The sequence below is a fragment of the Engystomops pustulosus genome, chromosome 2 (assembly GCF_040894005.1).
Source record: "Engystomops pustulosus chromosome 2, aEngPut4.maternal, whole genome shotgun sequence".
Lineage (NCBI taxonomy): Eukaryota > Metazoa > Chordata > Amphibia > Anura > Leptodactylidae > Engystomops > Engystomops pustulosus.
In genome coordinates, this window is record NC_092412.1 from 65,355,685 (window position 1) to 65,373,143 (window position 17,459).

Below are 17,459 nucleotides of genomic sequence, written 5' to 3' on the forward strand. Positions count from 1 at the left end.
AGCGTTGATAGAAGTGTTTGAGACACATATGTTTCACTATATCCGGCACAACACAAAATTCTGCATTGAAAGGGGCGTTTCAGTGCTCAGTTGGACCGTGCACCACATATATCATGCAAAGTCTGACAGAATTGTGTCTGCACTCTGTCGGAGCAATGCAGGGGGCACCAGATTCATGAAGAACATTTGCCAAAATTTGCCAAAATTCCTGAATCTACACCTAGTGTAGTTTGCACTCTTTTTAATAAATGTAGGCCAATGGGTGCACCAACAGAAATGGTCACATCCATAGTGCATCTTACATAAAGATACACATTTGGGGGGATTTATTACAATTCTGGTGGTTTTGCGTCTAAAATGCCTTGCAATACATTTGTCAAGGCTTTTAGACCTTTGTTTGGCACTTTTTCTGACCTGTCCTGCGAAGGTGCGTGGTCTTAAGAAAAGGACCAGGCTTGTAGGAAATCATCCATGCGCCCAAAATTTTGGCTCACTGTTTAGACCAACTAAAAGTAGGTCTAAAGTAGGAACCTGCAGGCTTATACTGCACCAAACCTTACCAAGTGATAAATCTAGCGCAGAAGAAGTGTTTTCCAGCTAGAGACTGGTGGAACCTGAGACGCATTGGCCCACATTTATTAAAAACAGTGCAAACTATACTAGGTGCAGTTTGCCTGTGAAGTGTGCATGGTGCACCATGAATTGTGGCGCCTGTTCTTCATGAATATGGTGCCCCCTACACTGCTCCCACAGAGTGTACCAACTTTTGTTTTGGTGCACCTTTAACATAGAACGCATGGTCCAACTGTGCACCGGAATGCCCCTTCCAGTGCAGAATTTTGTGTCATGTCGCACATAGACTCTATAAATACATGTGCAAGCAGCTTGTACTGAAAAGAACGAATTGTTAAATCACCTGATCACCGTCATTATAGAAGAGGTATGTCTGAAAATCTCAGAAAGTGCCAAGACAAGCTGCTTTAAACTGTGATTCGGGTGATGATAGATTCGATTTGAACTATCACATCCACTTTTAATCATAGTCCAGTCACCAGTCCCTATATAGTTACTAGTCAGTTATGTATTCTAATAAAGTCACAGTAATAGCTTAATCTTCAGATTGTGTTAAATATATTAAGTAATTTTGGAAGATCCTATGTTACACATCTATTGACCTGTGCCCTAGGACACCCTACACCAACCAGTAAGTAGAATGGAGGTGCTGAAATGCTCCTCTGTTTTCTTACTCTCTGAAAACACTGATTAGTACAGCAACCTAATATGCAAAAAGATGCACGTACCAGCTCTACCAAAATTCACAGGTACCTTGAATACGTTTTGAATATAGGACTTCTATGGTGCATTAAGGTGCCCATTTTTGAGCCATGTACATTACTTTTAAGTGAAGTAAATTGGGTAATCACATTGTACATCATTTACAGTGTCTTTAGTCATAATCCCTGTAGGAGACCAAACCAGCTTTTCTACACATGGAGTCAGGGGAGGAGAATGTTTTTCTTATAACACAAAGCGATAGTGCAAAATTCCAGCTGTCATTCATCACAACTTGTGATATGAACACACCTCACCCCCACCCTATTCTGTGGTAGAAATACCCAGACAGCACATTTAATGAATGAGATCATCCTATTCACGATGTTCAGAGAAAGCATGAACACATATACAAGATGCCAACTACCCACAAATTCTGCAGTGTGGGTAGTGTTACTGCTGAAAATAAATCTAACTGTGTCTAATGCTAAATGATCAAGTAGTGATATCATAATGACACAAATTATAGCCGATGATGATATCACTATAACTCCTCAATTCTAATATTATAAATGCTATGAGAGGTGTCATAAATAGCAAAAAGATGGCCTATAAATTTAATGTCACATCCCATACATATATTTCATTATTTGTATCCAGCCACCCAACTGTGATGTGTCATTTATAGTACTGATTTCTTCATATGGAAGGGGCACCATACGGATCTCAGAGGTACTATTGTACCCTTTGCATCGCCTCTACTATGGATAGAAGGAATAGTTGTCTGCTGTACAAGAATTGGTCTAATAGCCAAGTAATGTGTATGGTCACCTTAAAGGGGTTTTCCCACGAAGGAATAGGGCCTAACCAGCTAATCAGTCGGGGTCTCAGTACTGAAACACCTGCAGATCGTGAAAATGAGTGTCCTTGTCGCTCCTCAGACTAATGGACCAGACAGCCGTGTATGAACGTTCTTCTCCATTAATCTCTATGGACCTGGAGGAGATCGGTGAGCACCGCGTTCGGCAATTTCGTCAGCTCCATAGAGATTGATGGAGCATAAAGGCCGCGGGCGGCCGTCTGCTCCATTAATCTGACAGAGCAATGAGGGGTCCGACGGTCCCCTCATTTCCACGATCTGCAGGGGTCTTAGCACTGAGACCCTCACTGATCAGGCAGTTAGGCCCTAACCCGAGGATATTGTTCCTCTCCATGCCTGTAAAGTTGAAACAGTCCAAACAGTAAAGTGGACTCACCATCTATGCAAATGATCCATGTGAGTCCGAAATGGCCTCCTTAAGGCTAAGTTCACATCTGCGTTATTACTTTCTTTTGTTTGCTTCCTTTAAGGAGGAGAGCAACAAAAAGTAAATCCTCATCCTTTGTAGATGTGAATTTGGCCTAAGTATGTTTTTCATTTGATATATATCTACATCTGATATTGGCTTTATCTTGTGATAACTGTTACATTAAAAGGGGGTTTGTAATTTTCTACAGGATAAGCAATAAATGGTGTTCGGCGGCTGGGAACCTACTTCCTGGATCAGCTGTCCTATAAGTCGTCCCACAAGTTTCATATAAGTCAATAAAGTACAAGACAAACTTGTATTGTGTAAAAAAAACAGGTTTCAGAACTTTGAAGCACATCACCTTCTCATGTTAGTGACTTTACTTGTACTTTGACTCTAGCAGTAATCTCAGGAACAGAGTACATTGTGGGAAAATTAATGAATAACACACACTTCAACCCAGTCATGTCGGCAGATCTTTTCCTGAGATTGATGAGTTTGTCATGGGATCATTGTAGATATTTTCCTGTACATGGTCTCATGCATGTTTGGATGGATTTGTAATAGTTTGCCCATACAGTTGGACTGAGTCTTTACTGTACCTCTTATTCCTCCAGGCACTTTTATCAACCATAGATTCAGATTGTAATAAAAATTTATATTGTCATGTATGTTTCTGTAGGACTTCTTTGGCATCCTCAGGACAGCAATAACGATCTATACAAATTCATCTTGCTCCATTTAACATCAAGAGCTTGTAATATTTCCGTGTCTAATGCTTGGTGCGACCGATTCATAAAGAACATGCTCCAGAAATCATGAATCTGTCGCTGTTCACCAACTTTTTGTGGTGCACCTTTAACATGGGGCGTGCGACACAATTTGCATGTTAAGTACAGAACCCCCCACCCCCAGCAGGTCCTTTTCTATCCATCGCGGCCCCTGTCATTGTCTCCGTGTCGTCATGCGGTCCGTCGCAGCCATTGTGACGTCAGGCACGCGCTGACATTCTAATGTGTGCATAAGCATCAGCACACACTATGATGTCAGCGTGCGTCTGACGTCATAATGCCTGCGACGGACTGCACGGCAACATCTGCGATGGATAGAAGAGGACCTGTCGGGGGGGGGGGGGGGGCGTCGGAAGGTGAGTACTCTTTTTTTTTTTTCATACAGGCATTATATTGGGGGTAGGGGCTGCAGGCTATATCCTACAGGGGCTGGGTGTGTACTAGGAGGCTGGCTGGCTATATACTACAGGGGCTGGCGGGCTATATACTACAGGGTCTGGCAGGCTATATACTACGTGGGGGCTGGAAGGCTATATACTATGGGGGCTGGGGGGCTGGCAGGCTATATACTACAGGGTTCAGGCTATATACTACAGGGGTCTGGCAGGCTATATACTACAGGGGCTTGCAGGCTATATACTACAGGGAGCTGGCTATGTACTACAGGTGCTGGCTCGCTATATACTGGGGGCTATAACCTGTGCATTTCTCACCACCGGCTTATACTCGAGTCAATACGTTTTTTGTGTTAAAATTTGTTAAAACCATTAACTCAGGTCGGCTTATACGCGAGTATATACTGTAAGCCTAGAAGAACGGGCAAAGTCCAACAAAAGTGTGCTGCAAATCCCTTAGTAAATGTGCCCCATTATCTTATTAAAAAGTTAAACATAAATCATACTGTTTTGTTGGTAAAACTTACTAATAAAAACAATTGAATTGGATTTAGTATACAACAATATATATCAGCTTTCGTCCAAAAATAATTTTCCACATAATGTATATTTAAATGATAGCTGTATCTGAAAAGTGACAAAAGGCATTACATGGAAATTCCCACACCAATTGCCAAACTTACTATAGAATTACTTTCTCCCTGGTCACAGCTATGTATGCTTGGAGACATGTGTTTCTCTAATAAGACTGTTGGCATCTGGGTATGGATGGTATGTGGCAAGAATTTGACCTGACGCAGGCATAGAGTAGCAGAGAAGGGGGGTGGTAACTGTGTAGGGTGTTTGTCCCTGGTATAAAATGTTATCAATGTCTTGGTGGTAATAAAATAGTGGAATAAAAATGAATCCCTTTTTTCATTTCCAGTATGGGTCTCTGACTTGCAGAGCGTAAAACCATGACCCATTCTAGCTTTCACAACATTTTCAATAGCTGCCATTGTTACAAAAATCTCTTTATCGATACAGGCATGTGAATGATTAATGACCATGTCATTGGCACTTGCACTGAGGAATATAAAGGCAATAGAAGTCATACAAACAGTGGAGACATATTCAGATATTATTTGTCAAAAGTAAGAAAACAAGACCAAGCTGCAGGTGCAGCAAAGATTCTGAGAAGGCGGCAGGAGTTCTTGTTTGTCAGACTATTGCTATTGTATATTTTTTTTACAGTTGTAATGCCTTTTGGTGTTATTTTTGTATTTTTCATTGTTGCAACTGTGTGACACATTCTTATTGAACATAGAAAAGAAGACAGGTTTTTTGAGCTTATGTTCTGTGATCCAAACAAATTCTTGTACAAGAATGACAACTGATTTCAGACACAATCACATAACAAGCAAATAAGTAAACCCAAACCACCCAACTTTCCAGACTGGAAAGAGGGATAAAAACACGCCTCGCAACCTGCCTCTTCTTACTAGTGTCTCTACACAAAATAATACCCTTCCTTTTACTGGTCCCCAAATCATATCTGGAGTTCCAACTCATTTTTATATTACCCCTCTACACTTTATAACAGTGATGGCGAACCTTTTAGCGGCCAAGTGCCCAAAAAGCAACCCCAAACCCCCCTTTTTATCTCGAGGTGCCAACCAAAAATTAAAGCAGTAACTTACTGCCCCATGTTCTTTAACAATCATATTAGCCTCCTGAGGACAGCAGTAGAAAGATGGAAAATTTGCATAACTTTAGCTTCTTTCCAGTGTCCCTCTGTACACAGAGAATCCTGGGGCCAGTAGGAGGTCCTCCAAAGATAATTTGGACCTGTCTATTCATTCTCCCTCTTCCTACAGTGCCAAGTAGCGAAGTATCAAAATATGACTGAAAGCACCATCTTTTAAGTTGCTTGGAACTGCAGCGCACCAGTCCTGTCTGGTGCGCTGGGGGATGGCCCGGGTGCCCACAGAAAGGGCTCTGAGTGCCGCCTCTGGCACCCTTGCCATAGGTTCGCCACCACTGCTCTATAACATCCCATTTAGTGGCCCCCTCATGGTATAATGGCCCATACTTTGGAACACTCACCTTCACTCAGGAGTGCACCAGCCATGAGGTGAGTTGAACCTCTTGCCTCATGCAGCACCACTTGCAGCAAGATGGGGGACGCATCATGGGAGCAGTCACCAAATGCAAAGCAGAACTTGACAATTAAAAATAGCGTTTCTTCACACCAGATGTCAGCATGGGTGTGAGACACTGCATGGAAAACCTACATACTAAAAAATGAGAATTGGTGCAGCTCTCCAGGAGTCCTGAGTGAGAGGTTCAAATTAAAGGGAACCTGTCACCGTTGTTTAAAAAAAATTGGCATTAGACAGGTTCTCACGGTACCTTATGGCCTAAGGGCACCCTTTTTTAACTAAATTCATCTTTCTGCCTGGTAACCAAGCAGCAAATCCACGCTTGTCGAACTGGGCGTATACTCATGCTTGAGTCTAGAAGCCACCTCCTCAGCACATCATCTGTTCATCCTCTTTCTACTCCTCTTTCTAGTATCTCAGTTGGCCGCCTCGCCGGCTTCTCGTGCATGCGCAGTGCTTTTCCCCTTCCACATGCGCAGTGAGGAGGTGGAGGCTTCGGACCGCTCAAATGCTCACTGCGCATGACAGCCGCATGCAACTTATGCACATGCGCGGGAATTCGGCTAGACGGCCAAGTGAGATATAGGAAAGATGAGTAACTGATGACGTGCTGAGGAAGTGGTTACCTCCAATCAAAGTTCATTTTCTCCACTTGTGACCATCGATCAACTTAGTTAAAAAAAAGTGTCCTTAGGCATATAAGGCTCTATGGGAAACTGTCTAATGCTCAATTTTTCAAACAGCGGTGACAGGTTCCTTTTAAGTTAGAGAGCAGTCTATGATCACTGGAAGATCGAAGAGCACGAGTTGCGCAAAAGACCAAAATAAGAGAGGGGAGGTAGGGAGGTGCAGCAATGTGCAGAGCTTTGAGTATGAGGGTGAATCAACCGAATGGCAACATGTTGGAATTTGTGTAACCGGTAAAAGGCTCAATGGTTTTTCCATTGAGCCTTCCCACATGTCATTGTTTTACTATTATTAGGCACATGTATAGTATGAGCCTGTAAATTACACCTATTAGATAACCCCTTTGAAATGCCCACTCTACTGTTATTATTGAGGTCCCCAGTCACATAAGAAAGGATATATCAGATTTTGTTTCCTGACTAGGGATTATTTTGTTATGAAATAATCCTATACCACTCCCTCATAAATACACCCTATAAAATGAAGTTAATTACAGATCATGTAAACCATCAGTTTCCTGGCATATACATAATTTTGGCACCCATTTTTGTTTTTTCCTATATGCCTGCTGCTCAGATTTTTTTTTTAAGTTGAGCTTTATTGAAACCGAGCTGCTACCTAAGGACACAGTGGGGGTCATTTACTAAGGGCCCGATTCGCGTTTTCCCGACGTGTTACCCGAATATTTCCGATTTGCGCCGATTTCCCCTGAATTGCCCCGGGATTTTGGCGCACAAGATCGGATTGTGGCGCATCGGTGCTGGCATGCACGCGACGGAAATCGGTGGGCGTGGCCGAACGAAAACCCGACGGATTCGGAAAAAACGCCGCATTTAAAACAAAAAATCGGTCGCGGAGGCTGCCATGGGCCCTGGGCTGTATGTATATTATAGTACCTACAAATCTGGAATTCACTTCCTACATATGGTACTAGAATCAGTCTTCTTGGGGAATGGAGGATGCTTTCAATCTGAGGGTTCGGGACCTTTGTAGGATTTCAAAAGTCCTGAAATTGCTGTTGTGTACATGTGTATTGAGAGCATGAACAGATGTATAAGGATTTCATGGGCAAAGAGTCTTCTCAGTATAAAATTTGGTGGGTGGTTTGGGTGGCCATGGTCCCCCTAGCCTAGAAGGGGGAAAATTAGCATAAAATTGTAATCTTTTTTGTCATCAGGCGGGGGGAACATCACTTTAGATGCCTATGTCTTGGGCTCTATAGCAGGTAGCATGGTTCTAGTATCATTAAAGAATATTAAAAAAGAGAATCCATCTTTTCAAATTTTATCAGGCTTGTGTTTCCGTGAGATACATAACGGGAGATATGGGTCATTAAAGTCAGGGTGAAGATCTAGTGTTCTTTAGATCACAAACCCACAGTATCTGCAATAGGAGATTCCTGTCTTTAATCTGAGAACAGGACTAAGGTTCTAGCTGGTACAGAACCCAAGATATAGGTGTCTTAATTGACACTTCCTTCCAGTTTCTAAGCCCAACACTTTACCTCAGTTGTGTCAAGCTTTCAACAGGCATCTGTGAGTTAAAATACCTGAGCTAAAGGGAGTTAAATACATAGTATGGAATTGGATGTTTCCTGTAGGTTGCATTACCAACTATGACTCTACCTTTCATATCTCTGGTTTTGTAAATCACAGAACCAAAAGCCTTGTTGAAAGATGAAATCTCCTTCTTTAATATGATACCTGAACTATGGATCTAGCTGCTACAGAGCTCAAGATATAGGCTGGTAGTTGGTAATGGGTAAAAGTAGGTGACAGGTTCTCTTTAAATCTTAGTGTATAAATAATAATAATTCTTTATTTATATAGCGCACACAGATTACGCAGCGCTGCACGAAGCATGGCAAATTGGTATATAGCTGCTGTGTACATTGTATAGTATGCAATTTTATTCTGACTGTGGGATTTGGGCACAATGTTCATGCCAAGATGTCATTCATCCTAATCTGTTTACACAAAGAAATACATGAGCTCATAGTAAGACATGTAAGTTTGTAGGTGCTACAGATTGTCTGGGCAGTGGATTTCTATCCTAGGGTCATTAATGTTTTCCTCTTACATCTATCTATTAGGATGGCTTCCACCCAGGAGAGTCTGAACACAGACTGCTCTTTGTCATGTAGAGTCCCATTGCTTCACTTGTGCGTTTGGCTACTGTGCAGAGAAATTAATTAGATGGTAAACCACATCCTACACTGCGTGAGTAACACAAAGATGAAGGGTTTAATCTCTCCTGCTGCTTTTTGCCAGTGCTTAGGAGGCCTGGAAAGTAGACAAGGTCTGCTCTGTTTTCCTGTCACCTCCATTGGAGGACAAACAGGGACACTGAACAGAGACCCATTCCTTATCTGTTGACCCAGGAATGCCACCAAGTCCTTAAAGGGACAGCATTCGATAAAAGAATGTACCTCTGGGTTTGTGACTTTGCCTTTGACTTGCATAGTGCAAAAATATTGCACAGCATTTTACAGACATCATCATCATCATCACTCACTGTTCCATATGGCTTTGGTGTGTGGTGGGAAACCAGAGGGAATAATTAATTCCCTCTCACAATCTAATCAACCTACCAGTATGTTTTGGAGTGTTCAAGGAAACCAGAGGACCCAGAGGAAACCCATGGAAACACGGAGAGAACATGCAAACTCTTTGCAGATGTTGACCCTGGGACTTGAACCCAGGTCCCCAGTGCTGCAAGGTTGTAATGCTAACCCATGCTGCCCTCAACCATTACAATCCTTTTACACATATGTGCATGCACGTTTTTGTGGTGACAGTTTCTCTATGAACTCCAACTTCCCATAGTAATGCTGTAGGTCCCACATTGTATATATAAAATATAAATAAAACGCTTTTATATGCTCTGACCTGACAGAGGCCTAGAAAATGGACACATCTGGTTGTTTTAATATATATATTTTTAAAACAACCAGATGTGTCCATTTTCTAGGCCTCTGTCAGTTCAGCCCATAGAAAAGCATTTTTTCACCCAAAACTTTGCAGCTTTTTGCAGCTTATATTCTGAGACTCTCCCAGTATTTCTCTAATGCATTGGGGCACAATTACTAAAGGTCCGAACAGTGCGTTTTTGTCGGGTTTCACGTTTTTTCCACTTTGCGCTGAATTGCCCCAAGTTTTTGGCGCACACGATCGGATTGTGGCGCATCGGCTCCGGCTTGCATGCGACACAAATCGGGTCGGCGTGGAGGTCGGATAACCCGGAGGAAGTGGAGGATTCGGACAAACCGCGGAATTTAAAGGACACCTGTCATCAGGTCTGTGTCACTTGTCCTGTCACCTCTACCTGTTGGAGCAGCTCACAAGGATCCCATCCCAGCCTTTATCTAGTTATTTCATACATTATTCATTGTAAAATCATCTATTCTTTATCAAATAAATGAGGCTGGTCACATGGTCAGAGGCAGTGTCACCCTGTTACCCCTCCCCTCTCCTCCCCCTGCTCATGTCTGTGTGTAATGTATAGTAAAGCATGGCTAGTGTGTGTACTGCATCTGCTGACATGCTGCATCCTCCTAATATACAGGTGAGAGACACAGACATCAGCTACACATGAATCTGACATGTTCTGCTGTAACATGGCTGCCTGGAGCTGTAGTATCCCTCCTATACACACACATGCACACACAGGCTGCAGGGGGCGTGGCCACCAGCACCAGGAAGCACATCATTATACAGCCTCACACCATTATACAGGCTGTCAGTCAAGCACTGGGGGTGTGGCTGTGCCTCCCACTCATGAATAGAGTGGACAGCTTGAATATGCTAATGCTTCATTAGACATTTCACAGGTCATTTGCATACAGCTTTAGGACCTCATTGCTTAGGTTTACAGGCACGTAGAGGGACAATGAAGGGATAGAGGCAATGCTCTCTAATAGCAGTTTATGAAAATATATTTAGTTTAGGGGGGTTATTTTGCATGACGGGTTCTCTTTAAAAAGCAAATTGTGCACTCACATACACCGGGAAGAAGACGGCGGACCTCAGCGGGGGAGGCGACACATGCAGGAAATTGGACGCACAATCTTAGTGATTCACGGAAGACCCGAATCCTTGTCGGGCAACGCACGGTGGGGATCGCGACGGACGGGTAAGTAAATGTGCCCCATGGTGTTCAGTAAGTTATCTAATGAGGACAACTGCCTTCAAAATATACAGAGGAATGGTGATCCAAGTAATACAAAGATGGCTAGAGAAAGGGAGACTTTCTATGTCATAAATGTAACCCATAAGGGCGAGGGACAACCCCATTGAAACATCATCATAGTAATTATTATAAATAGGTCTATTATGAGGTGTGTGATATCTCATTTCAAAATGGTACCATAAACAAATTACATAATACCGTAATTAGTACTTTCTATAATTATTATTTAATCAGTTGTGCACAGAAGTAGCATATAAAATCTGGCTCCTAAATAGTACCTGATCTCAAGGCTCCTGTCAAGATTTAGTAATGTCCCTTATTAGGGTAGTGGACTTTTCAGATGATTGAATCTTACATGAATAAGGCAGAGGACGTCTTGACATTTTTTTAATATTTTGAGTGATGTGGTTTGATCGAAGAAAGAGTGGAGATCCCATATACAGGCAGTCCCTGGGTTACAAACAAGATAGGTTCCATAGGTTTGTTCTTAAGTTGAATTTGTATGTAAGATGTCAGCGCCAGAATGTCGGTCCTTCTACGACGCTCGCAACTTTTTTTTCTTTTGGGTGCAGCTTTGAAATCCCGAGACTTTTCCTGTTTCCTGGCGCTTTTTTGGGGGAATTTGTGATACACATAGAGCTGCAAAAAGCTGGTATTCGGAGTTCTATTTAGCCTTCTTCAATGTGGAGTTACAATTAAATTTTTTCCAACATCTTATATGGTCCTTCTTATAAGCGCAGAAAAAGTTTCTATGTGCAGTGTATTAGACATTAGAACAGCTGGTCTCCACACATTGGGGCACATTTACTTACCCAGCCGCTGGAGTTCACTGAAAGTACATCGTCCGACACTGTGCCGCGGTTCACTAACATTGTGCACCCGATATCATGCATATGTCGCTTCCCCGCTCAGTTCACCATCTTTTTAGGGGGGCATGTTAGGGCTTGGGCTTGCAACACAATTTGAAAGTTAAATCCCGTGCTCAGTCCGAATCAGTTGGATCGTCTGACGACACTCCCCCTAAATTGTGTCGCATGTAAGCCAGCGCAGCTGCATCACAAAAAGAGTCACATGTGCCGCAATCCAAGCGCAGACACTTATTAGATACCTGAGCAAGCCATTTTAACCCCCAAAACGGTGCACAGTCCCACAAAAGTGCACGCGACCCTTAGTAAATGAGCCCCACTATCTCTGAGCCTGCTGAGACAAAAAATGCAAAAAAAATGCAGAATTTAAGTCACATGATGTCCAGAAATAATGTTACTCCGCATTTACACACCTTATTAATGCATAGTTTGTTGAAGGTTAGAAATATTTGAAATGATTCATTGGTAATAAAGAGACTTTATCACATAGTTAGTATTTTATGGGTTTAAGAAGTGTTTATAACAATGTACTATATAAATGGTGTGTCACTGCTACGTGTTCCTCTTTCAAATCTATGGAAAGAGAATTTGGCAGCTTCTACCCCTCATATACCTGTGGTTTTTTTCTTATAAGCTATGATGACTTTTTGTCATCACTAGATAAAGAAAATAATGATCAAATACAGGTTTGACAGGAAGAGCCCTATCTCTCACCTAATTCTGCCTGTAGGCACGGCCATATAGTGCTGATTGATACTCATTCCTTCCTTCACTCACTTGGTATGGTGCCCTGTAAAACTGATCCTGTAACTATGGGTACAGCGGGTTAGTTCATTATAATTACAGAAGACAGAAGACCATATTTTGTCATGGTTTTCTTTTGCCTGCAATTTTAAATGAAGACTTTCCCGCGGGTTGTGAAACTATTTAGCCTATCTATATAGCAGAATATTGGATTGTAATTGAATTGGACTTTTACAAAAGGCTTTTTGTTAAATGTAGGAAGTATGTGATTATGTAATAGTGATGTATATGCCTGCTTTACGTGACTTTTCTGGCAGTGTCTATGTCCATGAAAATTTGTATGTTTCTCATATGGCTAGATCTGTGTACATGTTTTCTACCTACAAGTGCAGGATACAACAGGCACTGTATTCATCAATACTAATATGTATATTAAATGTTTTAGAATTTAAAGAAATTTATGACTGCCTAAATCTCCCTCCTTCACAGACCCTGCCCTTAGTGTCCTCCATCAAATTCCTGCCAGAGGCACAATGAGATGCTGTGTCCAGCTGCAGAGAAGGCCACATTGTGTCCTGCACAGAGAGAAGCCATTCTCTCCAGTATAGGCAGAGGCGGGGGCAGCATTGCTTGGACGATTGTCAGAGTTCTTGGGTTTGTTTGGATCCTTTCTAATGTCTGACCTTTCCCAGTTTTACGTCTGGAGGGGAAAATCGCCCCTATCTGTCACTGAGCTTCTCTCTTATTTTCTCAAAACGAGGAGGCCATATACATGGAGGTCATTTCCATAATTAGACTGTGTTCCTGTATTGTTCAGCATTGTAAAAAAATATTTCTGGGGAAAATAGCAGGTTTGTTTCACTCCATAGACCTGCAGCTGAGAAATATACTGTAAACAGCTGTAAAAACCTAATATACCAGACCCAGTTGTTCATATAATGCAATGTGTGTGCCTCTCATAGTGGTGCACTTGCCCTCATCCAATGACCTTAATCCAGTGGCTGCTCATAGTTGGTTAACATTTAGTTGCTGGGTAGGCAGTAGTTAAACAAATCCTTCTTTGTAGAGCAAAGAATTGTAAATTCTTCAAAGAATATCTATAAGCACTGATTGGACACTCCCTCAACTAGTAACACCCTCTTTAATGAACCAGTTGTCAATCTAGTTACACATTTCTAGGAGGAATAACAGAGTAACACTACAATACAATGTTCCTGAACAATTTCTTAAAGGAAATCATCAAAATCAATCATGAAAAACTATGGCACTTACTCATAGATCTAGGCACTGTGACTGTGGTAATCTTCTTATATTTGTTATCCATGGCCTCCTTTTAAAAATCAACTTTAAAAAGTATGCTTATGAGCCAGAAGGGATTTTCCTGAGACCTGCTGTGTTGTAGCTTCACAGGCTGTTAAACTGGGCATGAGCACTTCCCCCATTGCACTGTGTGCTGAAACTACCTGCTGTCGTGAGATTACATCAGGCAGAGGGCAGGGGCAAATGCTGAGGAAGCAGTGTGAGACATTGAGTTGCTCTGGTAATGCCCCTGGAGCCCTTCTGGATCATTAGAATAATTTTAAAAGTTTATTTTAGATGGAAGGAGGCCAACATATATAGGAAGATTACCACAGTCACAATGCCAGGATCTATGAGTAAGTGTCCTTGGTTTATCATGCTTGATTTTGATGCTAGATTTTTCTTTTAAGGAATGTCATTTTTTTATCAAAACATCTCATATCAAGAGGTGACATCTTTTTTATAGCTCGTCTTTAGAAAATACCATGTACAGTAATTTTCTTTTCTTGTAGTTCTCCTTTCTGCATGATGTCACAGCTTTGTTATTCCTTCTGAAAATGTAAAGCCAAATTGACATCAGGAATTCATTATATATTTTTCAAAAGTGTCTTAATATAAGTGCAAAGTAAGATTAAGGTCTACTGCCCATGAGCACGTCTGATGTGATTGACTCCTGAATTGACTAATGCCAGAATGACCATCCTGAACACTTAGAGACCGGAACTGAATTCAGCATGTCCATTCAGTTCAGGTCTCTGAGCGTCCAGGCCGGACGTTCAGGCAAGTTTACGATGCAAGTAAATCGCATCAGACTTGTTCGCATTAGCCCTAGTCCTGCAGCTGAGACTATTCCCATTTCCCTTTTTGTAAAGGTCTCCAAAAGTTTAAAAAAAACTTTGTTAAACCTGGAACAAATGTGGTTCAATGGATTTCGGACCATTTTTTTTGGTACATATCAGTAGCGATTTCAGATGTAAATAAAAGTTGTTAAATCAGATGTAGTTGGGTCCATGGAGCATATTTGTGTCTATTGTCACATCTATTTTGTCGCGCCAAATGTCTAAAAACATGGGGCAAGGTGTGTGGCACACAAATTGAGATACCCCACTTTGTCATAGCACAGGTCGAGGCCGATTGGACTGGGTCACTCTGTGTAGGAAACACATGGACTGTGAAATTGGAACAGATATCAGTTTATCATTATATTTCTGGCACAAAGTATCCCTGTAATATGCTCTAAAATTTAATTAGAATTGAAAATATGAATTGAAAAGAGAGCTGAGTTCTTCTAATGATAGGGAGACTATAGGAGATGGCTGTAGGTGAAACAATTGTTAAGTCAACATCTTTTTTCTGCTATAGCCTAAAGCTGAATTTACACACACAGAAGAAACAATTTTACCTTCTTCTGCTTTGATCACAATGTATGATAAATAACCGTGCTCTATTTTTCAGTAGTGATTTCTTTCTTAGGCTGTTTTTTACCTTGTTTTTTTATCCTGTTTTTAATGTGTGTCAGACATTTATAAACCACATTTATAATCCCTCCAGAACACTCCAAATAGCACATCTATAAACTACTTGTAAAATTGAGATTATCTTCAGAGTAAAGTGTAACTATGTTGTGGTATATTATATTGCATCTTTACTGTGCAATCTGAAATTCAAGTCGACTGTGGTGATGATGTTTGTTTCCTTGTTGGAATCATTTTTTTTTATTTTGTAGCTGTACAAAAATCTGTATAAAGAAGTCTATCATTATGTCTATCAGTCAATCATCATGTGGAAAAGTCTGCATCAAACTTTTCAAACTGGTATACTTAGGAAAATAGGGTTAAATAAAGAAGTCCTTTTCTATGTATGAACAAATGGCTGCCATTGAATCCATGGATCTAGGACTTTTGCAAATCTTGCTTACTTGATGCTCTCTCATGAGCACTACAGAAGTCCCCGACTTAAGACCACCCGACTTACAGATGACCCCTAGTTACAAACGGACCCTTCTTCACACTGTGACCTCTGGTGAAGCTTTCTGGATGCTGGTTATTTACTGTAGTTAGCCCCAGGATGTAATAATCATTTGTAAAGTTTCTGCAGTAAAGCTACATGGTTAATTCTTGTTCCCATGAAAACGTTTTGAGAATCCAATTGTCCCAAAGACAAAAAAAGATTTGTCTGGCATTACTCTTACAAATTATACATGTTCCTAATGGCATGCAAATTCAACCAAATTCACTGCCTTCTTGTCTGGGATGGGTTGGAAAGCCAATATCAGAAAATATAGGGGCACATTTACTAGGGACAGGGCAAACTGCACTATGTGTAGTTTCCCTGTGTATAGTGCAGGGTGCACTAGATTCAGGATTTCTGGCGCGCGTTCTTCAAGAATCTGACGTGCTCTGTACTGCCCCAAGGGAGTGCACCACTTTTTTTTTGGTGCACCTTTAACATGGGCTGTGCAACACATTTCCATCGGACTTTGCATGTTAAATATGTTGCACAGTCCGACCGAGCACCAGAAAGCACCCTTCAGTACAGAAATTTGTATTTCATGAAGAATAGTACAGTTTCCTAAATACCTGTGCAAGCAGTTTGCACCTAAAAGAACATACAAAATCTGACAGAAAACTGGCACATGGCCTTTAGTAAATGTGCCCCTTAATGTTTTGCCCCTGTAATCTACTCTACATAGTCATTTGCCTCGGTGCATTGTCTTACTAAATTTCTTTCTTTTACAGTCTGCACTGGCACAATGAATGGACTCAGTGTAACTGGCGAGGCCGAGTACCAGCATCATACCTTAAGAAACACGTACAACAACTGCCATATCGTGAATGGAAATCTTGAGATTGTGCTTGTTGAAAACAACAAAGATTTATCCTTCTTAAAGGTAATGCACACCACAGGGATCATCGTGGGAGACTGAAATATTTATACCATTGTTTTCTTTTGGGATTGTTCTTATGCAATGCTGCATGCTGCAGTAACACATATCATGGCATATACTCCTATGGCACCTGTATTACAGTTGTCATTTCCATGTTAGTAAATGGTTTGAAATGTAAGTTCAGTGTACGTTTCTATCATTGGAATGTGACTCCAGCCTGTCTTGTTTTACCGGCCGTTTTGCCTGTATATTGCACAACTGGTTTCCCCTCCCTGTGCCGCCTACAGAGTTTAGGAGGCAAAGTACTGCTGTCATTGGGAGAGGCTTCCTGCTGCAAGAAGTGAACATGGCCAACCTTGTCCTAAGCTGCATTCCAAGGGTTTAGCAGGTGTTCACCAGCTCATAATGTCATATATGGATTCTTATTGCTTACATGCATTGTTAAAATTTGGCATCTGCTTTCATACATTGAATACTGTAGTTAAAGGGGTATAACCATCCTTAAAGTGGTAGGTGCATCCAACCCCTTTTAAGGGCTAATCCTTTACTCCCCTCTAATCTTTAATCAGGGTAATATGCAAATTTTCTAACGAGGCTCCTGGGGCATGGAGAAGCTCGAGCAGAGGCTACTGGGACACGGCTATTCCACGCCCCAGTAGCTTCTTTGATCCTCCTACCCAGACATCTTCACTCGTCCACAAATTTGGAGTTCTGCACATGCGCAGAACTCTGGCTTTGCGGACGATTGCGTGCAGCTCCGTGTAGCTGCGCGATGAAGATGTCTTGGTAGGGGGAGGCTACTGGGGCATGGAGTAGTCACGCCATGTAGCCTCAGCTCCAGCTACTCCACGCCCCAGTAGCCTCTTTAGAAAATTTGCATAATACCCTGATTAAAGATTA

At 41.6% G+C, this 17,459-nt stretch overlaps 1 protein-coding gene across 1 annotated transcript in view; it reads left to right on the forward strand.

Moving 5' to 3' along the window:
• ERBB3 (erb-b2 receptor tyrosine kinase 3) overlaps positions 1 to 17,459 on the forward strand; it is a 59,827-nt gene that overhangs the window by 12,135 nt on the left and 30,233 nt on the right. Inside the window, exon 2 of the mRNA XM_072135063.1 lies at positions 16,411 to 16,562. Coding sequence (XP_071991164.1) covers positions 16,411 to 16,562 — 152 coding nt within the window. The remainder of the gene's footprint in view (positions 1 to 16,410; positions 16,563 to 17,459) is intronic.